Source organism: Augochlora pura, chromosome 3 (genome assembly GCF_028453695.1).
Source record: "Augochlora pura isolate Apur16 chromosome 3, APUR_v2.2.1, whole genome shotgun sequence".
In the NCBI taxonomy this organism is placed as follows: domain Eukaryota; kingdom Metazoa; phylum Arthropoda; class Insecta; order Hymenoptera; family Halictidae; genus Augochlora; species Augochlora pura.
In genome coordinates, this window is record NC_135774.1 from 29,780,559 (window position 1) to 29,789,939 (window position 9,381).

General features: G+C 53.7%; 1 protein-coding gene across 1 annotated transcript; it reads right to left on the reverse strand.

Annotated features, from left to right (window-relative positions):
- Positions 1 to 563: 563 nt before the first annotated feature.
- Positions 564 to 9,193, reverse strand: LOC144467738 (uncharacterized). Its single transcript, XM_078176657.1, has 14 exons — positions 8,991 to 9,193; positions 8,338 to 8,416; positions 7,284 to 7,744; positions 5,417 to 7,003; positions 5,241 to 5,296; positions 4,693 to 4,978; positions 4,529 to 4,628; positions 3,470 to 3,973; positions 3,201 to 3,401; positions 2,326 to 2,840; positions 1,548 to 2,036; positions 1,058 to 1,224; positions 841 to 993; positions 564 to 758 (listed from the first exon to the last, which is right to left on the reverse strand). Exons 1-14 carry the CDS (start codon positions 9,176 to 9,178, stop codon positions 691 to 693), a joined length of 4,854 nt encoding a protein of 1,617 aa, XP_078032783.1. The 5' UTR covers positions 9,179 to 9,193; the 3' UTR covers positions 564 to 690.
- Between the last annotated feature and the right edge of the window lie 188 nt (positions 9,194 to 9,381).

The window sequence follows — 9,381 nt, forward strand, 5'->3', positions numbered from 1 at the left end:
CGACGCTCGGCGTGGCTGGCGGAGGGGGGCGGGGGGAGGGATAATGGAGGTTCGTGCATCGCGGCCGAAGTAGTCGTTTGGCTTCGGTTGACGCTGCGCTGCCGTAGGACACATGCGACGCGATTCTTGATTGCGTATCGATCTCGTGCACGAACCTGTCCGATTCGGGCACGGCCGAGAGCCGAGAAAACCAGCTCGCTTTCGAATTTAGTCCGCGAACGAGAAAATTCCAGCGACAGGAAAACGGCTCGCGTATCGCGGTCGTTATCGCGCAGCGGAAACGAGGCGCCACGGTTATCTTTTTACAATTATTTTCATGCTGCATTCTAATCGGCTTATCAGAACGCAACCTTCTCCCTCCCGACGTTGAAAACTTCGCAGATTAACTTTCAGCTTGATTTCTTAAGTTTCCATCCGCGAAACTAGTTCCAGAACATTCTAAGAAGCTATAGGCGACGTTTACGAGAAGTGCTAGTCACGAAACTCTTTATTCCAATAATATATTATAGATTGAACGAAGCTCAAGGGCGGGGTTCTCTCTAACGATCCGAACGCTCGACACGTCGAAGAACATATTAAATCGTTTATTCGGTATCGTGGCGATAAAAACTACAGAAAGAACAATGCAACAAGTTAAATCAAAGTTAAATTAGTATAGAATACAAGTTAAATTAATCCCGTCCCGCGACGCTACAGATTGTTGTCCTCCTCGGGCAGCAGAGAGGTCCTACTCCGCGCCGACACAGCCGGTATGTCGCCTGCGTGGAAATTAACAAATTACTCGCCGCGGAAAGCTGGCTCCGTAAATGGACAGTTACAGCGAGAACAATGAATAATTACCGATGGAATACCTCCTCGCTTTGCGCTTTATGACGAGGAGGACGGCCACGGTGGCGACCGTCGCCGCGATGATCGCGATTATCAAGATGCCGCCCATCGTGGCATAACTCGTGGTCTTTGTCTGTTGCTCGGAGATCGTGTAGCAAGACGAGTCTAGAACAGAGTAACCTCGATAATAAAGCTTCCGTCGCAAACCAAGTCGACGCGAGTCCCTCACCTGTGCTCATGAGACACGCGACCGAATCGTTGTTGGCGCCATCCGGCCTGTATCCCTTGGAGCAGAGAGTCTCGCTGCCGATCTCGTTCGAGCAATTGTTGTAGCACAGCGGGCTGCTGGCGAACACGCTGGCGATGGTGTCGTTCACGGTGTCGGCGATGACCGTTCTGCAATAGAAGGGAGCATTGTTTCAGGGCGTCGCGTCACGGACAAGATCGCCGATGCTGTGGAATGTGCTCCGCGTGGTGGAGAGAAGACCTCGAGAATATGATTAAAAAATGCCAATGTATTCTAATGGCATTCATTGTGAGGTCTTGCAATCCCTTGAGACCCTCCGCCGCTCGGAATGCACTCTGTATCAGAGACCACCCATATCCTCGTTTACCAGTCGCCTACTTCAAAGACAATTGGTTCCAGAGTCTTGTGAGCCAAGGACATCGTTACCTAAAACATTCCACGACACACCGGGTGCTTGAGAACCCGTACTCACGCGTTCAGGTGTTGGTCGTCGGGTCGCGCGTGGACAACGCAGAACGAGGGTTGGTCGCATCGCGGCCCGTTCCAGCCGTAGAAGCACTCGCACGTGGCGTTCTCAGTGACGCAGAGGCCGCGCTCGTTGCAGTTGTCCTCGCAGGCGCTGACGCAGCCGGTCTCGTTGTCTTTCCGAACGAACCCGACGTCGCACCGGCAGTCCCCGGGCGCTATGCACCTGCCGTAGGTGCAGTTTCCGCAATCGGGCTCGCAGACCTGGCTCGCCTCGCTGCGAACGACGAGCTTGTGCCCGTCTGCGCACTCGCAGACCCCGGTAGCCGTGCAACTGCCATTCACGCAGGAGACGCAGAACGGCACACATCTACCGTCCAGGTCCTTCACGAAACCGTGGTCGCACGTGCAGAGCTGCGGCGCGTGGCAGGTGCCGTTGGCGCAGTCGAAAGGGCAGACCGGCTCGCAGGTGAATTCCGCCGGGTTCTCGACGTACCTGCGGACACCGGCGTGGATAAAAGTGGTGGCGTTTGGTCGCGCGGGTGGAACAAACTCGAGGACATATAAGTAAGAAGAGAAAGAAAGAGTAACAGAAAATATACGCCAGGAGAGATACGAGAAGAGAGACAGAGTTCACGCTTTGCGCTCGAAGCCATTTCGACCAGTGGTGTTGACATAAATAAAGGGTATTTCGAGAAGAGAAATTATGGTTTCATTAAAGCGAACAGTGTGAAACGAGTGTCGACGTCGCTCTCCGTCGAGCTTTCGGAAGCTTCCGCACTCACCGGTAGCCGTCCTTGCACCTGCAGATGTCGGGCGCCACGCAGACCCCGTTGTCGCCGCAAGGTTGCTTGCAGTCGGGCACGCAACCCGATTCGGTCTTCTTGTAGCCTTTGTTGCAGCTGCACTCGTTCGGCGCGACGCAGGTACCGAACGGACAGCCGTCGCTGCAGTTCGGCGCGCAGACGACCGGATTGCCCGGCGTCGGCAGGTAGCCGACGTTGCAGTCGCAATGGTCGGGCGCGTCGCAAGTGCCGTTGCCGCAGGGAACTCCGCAGGTGGGCACGCAGGAGTGCGTCAGTCCGTCCGGGGACTCGTATCCCTTGTAGCACCTGCACTCGTTCGGCGCGACGCACGTTCCGTGGACGCAGGGCACTTCGCATCGGGGCTCGCATCTCGACGTCTCGTTCGACACGTGCGCGTAGCCGTGCTCGCACTCGCAAACGTTCGGCGAAACGCAGTGGCCGCCGTCCCCGCATCCAAAGGGACACACCGGCTCGCATATACGAAACGGTCCATTCTGGAAGCATTCGGTTAGCCGAGTTCTGTTAATTCAATCGTGCAATTGAATCGCATTGTGTTTTTATTGCATCGTAATTCGACCGCGTTCTAGACAATTTTATAATTCAAGCTTCTCGGTTCGTTCAATTACTAATTATTTTAATTGCGGGTGTTACGGAAATACAGTGTAGTCGAAGTACACTTTAATTAAAACGCAGTATCATTGCAACGTAATGTAATTCGAACGCAATTTTATCAAATTACAATGCAAGTTAATTACATTCGCAAGTACAATGCCTTGAGTAATTAAATTGTAGTTCTGCGCAGCTTTGGCGAAGGGGCGACGCGATCGTAGTTTAATCAGAGGTCGAGCGATTACCATTTCGTATCCTACGTCGCACTTGCACACATTCGGTTCGATGCATTTGCCGTTCGTGCAGGGTGGAGTGCATTGGGGCTCGCACCGCGTCGTGTCGTTCTCCAGATGATCGTAGCCGTCGTAGCAGGCGCAGGTGCCAGGGGATACGCAATGGCCGTTCGTGCATCCATGGGGACACACCGGCTTGCAGGAATCTCCGACCTGGAAGCATTCGGTTACCCAAAAGGGACGCGACGTGATTCGAATTCAACGAAAACGCGAACGATTACCTGTTCGTATCCGTCGTCGCAGCTGCACTCTTCCGGTCCGCTGCAGTGCTGGAACTCGCCGCACTCGGAGCAATAAGGCACGCACACGTGTTTCATGGTCTCGTTGCCGTATAGGAGATACTCTCTGCTGTACCCGTAGCCATCGTAGCAGGTGCACGTGTTCGGCTCCGTGCACTTCCCGTTCACGCAAGCGTTCTCGCAGATCGGCTCGCACACGTTGCTCGAGTCCCCTTTCTTCTGGTAGCCGTAATCGCACATGCAGGTAAAGGGTCTTACGCACTCGCCCCACAAGCAGTCCTCATGGCATATCGGCACGCAGACGTACGCCGGTTCGTCTGTCGTCATAGTGTCATTCAAGTAGTAGCCGGGGTGACAGCTGCACGTTTCCGGGGCCGTGCACTCGCCGTTAACGCAGGGCGACGAGCACGTCGGGACGCAGGTGTCGGACGCGGTTCTCGTGTAGCCTCTGCAGCATTCCCTCACCGTTTTAAAGAATGTGACGTACTGGAACGGCGAGATTGAACGACGATTATCATCTTTGCACCGCAGACGAATGATCCCGCCTAACGACAGGATCGTCTTTTGTTTGACTTTTCTCATTACGATAAATCGAGTAATTCCGATCGCCGTCACGACGACGCAGAGTATCCCGGTTCCGAGGGACAATCTCCAATGGACTTAAAGATGCATTCAAGACGGAATCATTTTCATTGGGAATTAACTGCGGGATCGTTACTAAGGGGTCGGGAATTATACCAACCACCGAGACGAAGTAAAACGATTCGATTCCGACGGAACGTTTCCATACGGATTTCAAGGTAAATTGCGATATGAACATTTTCGAATTTAGTTCAGTTTGAAGGGAAGAGTCGAAGAGTTCTCTTCAAGGTAGTTAAGACGTCTTAATCAAACTCCAATGTCGCGTTGCAAAAAAAAAAATCGACAAGCCATACGCACAGCCATTGGTAATGCCTGGTGATCGAACTATTCGATCGAGAGCTCTCTATCGGGGGTGCGAAGATTAACGGCAAACACCGCCGACGTTCCCGCGTCGCTCACCTCTTTTTTGTAATTCCATCGTTCTCGCCTCTTGTAGAAAATACCCAAATGCCTCTCATGGTAGGTCTCGATGTACGGAACGTAATGGGACTCGTTGTAACTGAAAAACGTGCGTCCCGTCTGAGTCTCGTGGCCGCTGGCGATTTCACGCGATTCGGACTCACCTCACCAACTTGTGGCAATAGCCTGATCCATGATCCGTCGGCACTTCAAGGCCCCACGTATCGTCCGGAGCGAGGACAACGGCGAACAAAAGTAACCGCAACATCTCGCGAAACTTGGACCGCGACTGAATGCTCGCGAGGCGTATCGCTCCACCGAACACAGCCGCAGTTTTTCCTCTCCACGCCGCTACGACGACAGTCTCGGCCAGAGACCAAACAGGAAGCCGAGAGATACCGCTTTCCTGGACAATCGGGGAACCTCCGAACGCATTACGATATGAAATCTCTATCTACCGTTTCCATATGTTCTTTTCGTTCCTTTATTCGTCCGACAACTTTACAAAAGTTACATCGACGTGTACCGCCGCGACAGCCTAACAGCCGGCTCGCGGCTTTTGCGGCGGTTCGCACTAGGACACGCCTGCCAGGGGTGGGAAAGGTGCCTGAAAATTTCGGGTACCTTATCCCTTGGATCGGCGTGACTCGGGTCGAGGACGGGAGCCGAGAGCTTGCCACATCGAAGACGAGTCGGATTACCTAAAATCTACCTAACGCTGGCCGACGCGACTTCGATGCACCTGTGTAATCTTCGGGTATCGTCAAGCTTTCGGGACCCGAAATGTCAGGTACCCATTCATTCCAAAACCAGCGACGTCGCTCGTCGCTGTGAATCTCTCCTTCTCGCTCTCACTCTTTCTCACGCATTCACGCTCGCAGTTTTTACGACACCAACAACGACTCGTCGCGGACGCATCTCTGCCTGCCTTTGACGCCGGTCTCCTTCCTGAATCCGTAATTGCAGATGCAGTAGTTGGGCAGGGTGCAAGTGCCGTTCGGGCATCCGCCCGGGCAGAACGGCAGACACCTGGTACGGGTCGGGTCTGATGGGTCCATGATGTAGCCGCGCTTGCACCGGCACTGATTCAGCCCGACGCACTCGCCGTTCATGCAGGTGCTCTCGCAGATTGGCTCGCCGGACGGCGACATGCCGGTCTGCGACATGCCAGTCTGCGAGTTGCCGGGATACGAGTTGCCGGGGTACGAGTTGCCGGGGTACGAGTTGCCAGGGTACGAATTGCCAGGGTATGAATTGCCTGGGTACGAGTTGCCAGGTTGGGAGCTGCCAGGATACGAGTTTCCAGGGTGCTGGTTGCCAGGGTACGAGTTTCCAGGATACGAGTTGCCAGGGCGCGTGGTTGCCGGTTGGACGCAGACACCGGTCTGCTGATCGACGACGTACCCGGCTTCGCACATGCAGTTATTCGGTCCGACGCATCTGCCGTAGGGACCGCAGCCGTATTGACACTGCGAGGGGCCCTCGTTGGGCCTGAACTGGGGACAGCGGCCGGTGTTGGGGTCCGGGACGAGTCCGTAGTCGCACATGCATAGGTCGGGGCCTACGCAGTAGCCGAGGGGACCGCAGCCGTTTCTGCATTGGAACGAGGACGCCACGCACTTGCGGAGGTCGGGGTCCAATCGGGAGCCCTCGCCGCAGACGCACTGATTCGGGCCCACGCAGGTCCCGTTCACGCCGCAACCGTTCCTGCACAGGGGCTTGGTGTCCGACAAAGACGTCAGGGGCACGCAATTGCCGCGCTGGTCGCGCTCGAACCCGATCCTGCAGTTGCAGGTACCCGGGGCCACGCACTCGCCGTTCTGGCACCCTCGGGGACAGTCCGGCACGCAGCTATTCGACGCGTCCATCTTGTAGCCTGGTCTGCAGTTGCAGACGCCTGGCTCCACGCAATCGCCGTTCGAGCAGCCTTGAGCGCACTCCGGGACGCATCTGCCGGATTGGTCCATCGTGTAGCCTGGTCTGCAATTGCAGACGCCTGGCTGGACGCAGATGCCGTTCGGACAGCCTGCGGGACAGTCCGGGCTGCAGGTGTCGGACGAGTTCTTCGTGTAACCTGGCTTACAGTTGCAGAAGCCCGGGGCTACGCAGTCGCCGTTTTGACAGCCTCGGGGACATTCCGGTCTGCAGACGCCGGCCGAGTCCATCGAGTATTCTGGCTTGCAGGTGCAGACGTCTGGGGCAACGCAGTCGCCGTTCAGACATCCTCGCGGACACTCGGGGCTACAGTTGTCGTACTGATCCTTCTTGTAGCCTGGCCTGCAGTTGCAGACACCCGGCTGAACGCAGTCGCCGTTCGGACATCCTCCGGGACAGTCTGGGCTGCAGTTGCCGGATGGATTCTTCTTGTAGCCTGGCTTGCAGTTGCAGACGCCTGGCTCGACACAGTCGCCGCCCTCGCAGCCCTTCGGACAGCTGGGAGTGCAGGTCTCGGTGTCGCCTGGCGGGTTCACGTACCTGAAGGCAATAGAAATTTAGTTTCGTTTCTATTAAATTATTGGATCGAATCATAAATAACTTCCGATGCCGCTAGATAGAATTTATTACTCCCATCTACCAACTATGAGTCACCGGAGCGGCCAAGCTTCTGTTCTCAGTAAATAGATAACACTTCGAAATAAATAAAATAAATATAATAAATGCCTGATAAAACTACGGAAGTTATTCATGCGTTGACGCAATGCAACATCCGCGACTGCATTGGCTCAGAATGCAGGATCGTTGATCCAAATCTCACCCTTCGCGGCAGGAGCACACGCCCGGAGAAGTGCACTCTCCGTTGCGACAATTCTCGCAGGCGGGCACGCACTTGGTTTCCTCGGGCTCGTAGATGTTCGGCGACGGGGAGGACTGCAGGATGTAGCCGGTCTTGCACCTGCAAACTCTCGGGGCCACGCAGTCACCGTTGTTGCACCCGCCGAGACAGATCGGCTTGCACTCGCCGTCGACCTCGTCGTAGCCCAGCTTGCAGATGCAATTGTTAGGCGAGAAACAGTACGCGTCCTTCTGGCAGGGTTTCTCGCAGTACGGCATGCAGACGCCCTTCAGAGGGTACCAGTTGTCGGGGCAGCTGCACTCGTTCGGCGCGGTGCACTTGCCGCCGAAGCAACCCTGCGGGCAGCGTGGCTCGCAGGCGTCGGACGTCTCGTTCGCCTCGTAGCCGTCGCAGCAGTACAAGATCGTGATCTGCCCGTTTGTCTGAGAGGACATAGATCATTGAAATTTATAGATCGGATCTTTGCTGATCGAAACAGCTATAGGATTTTGTGTAATTATACAACCCCTAGCCGTACTTTGACGAGTCTGGCTCGCGATTTCTAATCATGATCTGTTAAGTATGAACGTTATTCTTCAAGCCAAAATAAAATACTGTGCTTTTGTTATTAACCCCTTGCGTTATAACAACGAGTCGGACTCGTGATACACATTTCATGCAAGACATATGAATATTATTAATTTCTTCTATATCTAAATAAAAATAAATTCTTCTGCGATCAAAACGAAAATGAAGGACAACAAAAAAAGAGAAATTGTCTAGCGCTATTAAGAAAAATGTTAAGAATAAATAAATGTTAAAAAAACAACGGGAAAGGAACCATAGTGCAAGGGGTTAATGTTTAAGCGCCGAAGTAAAGGCACACCATAAGTATTGATTTTATTTCACCCCCAAGACATTATTGCGGTAAAAAATCATTTAAGCATTGTTACTGCGAAGGTATAGGTACTGAAAAGGGTTAAAATTATCCTCATCAATTAAAAACGACGAAATGCGAATATTCGTAGATACTTACCGCCCCTTCCTCCGGCGTCGAGGGTAGAGTGTTGTGTGGGAACTGTTTCGTGGCGTTCAAAGCCATGGCCTCTGCGTAGCTGAAATACACATACGACGTATGAAAACATAAACGGGCCAGCCAGCTCACGTTGCCGTGATAACCGGGGGCCAAAGGTTGCGCGTTCTTACGCGAGCCTCGAACGCTGCGATCCGCTCTACTACGCTCCGAACGTCGAAAAGAATTTAACCGTGAAAACATTGATCCAATCACGTTTTTCAAATCAATTCCTCCGAAAATATATCCTATATTAAACCGACCACGTACTAAACGAAATCAGATGTTAACAGGCTCTCTATGAATAGTCGACTTCTTCTATTTTTATATATTTATCTTTCTCCGTTATCGAGAACTAGCGCTCGCGTACTTTATCAGAAAGAGAGGATGTCACTCGGGCATTGTCATAAGTTTCTCTCTCAAAAAAAATTACCACCTATGGTGCAAAGTATACGATTTTAATCAGGTTCAATATTTAGTAAAGAAGCCTACGGATTTCTCCGGAAAAAATTCCCAAAGTTCGCGATTCGGTGCAAATTCTTTTTGGATCGGCGTTGCCGGATCCGTTTCGAGCACGAGGAAACGAGGAGGATCGTGGAAACGGTGCTTTTACTCACGACATCGTCTTGTAGCAACGTCCAGCGAGCGTGGTGGCGTTGACAGCGGCGCCCTGTCCTTGCCTACCCCCTTTGACACCTGTCCGGGACCGGTAGCCGCCCTTGACGCCCTCGACCGCCATGGTGTCGGCGGCGAGCAGCGTAACCAGCAGCGCGCATACGATCGCGGTTCTACGCATGTTGATCATGTGAGCGCGGATCGAAGACTGGTTTCTTATGTTCGCGCCGCGCGCGATCACATCGATTACGATAACACCGAGTGGTCCCGGGGTCACACCGCCCGTGCCATCTTCCAGCGGATCCGGCTGCGTAGTTGTTCGCAGAAATGTTTATAGATCGCCGGGTGGCGAAACCCGGCCGAGTTCGTGCGCGAATCGCGGCTTTCGAGCGC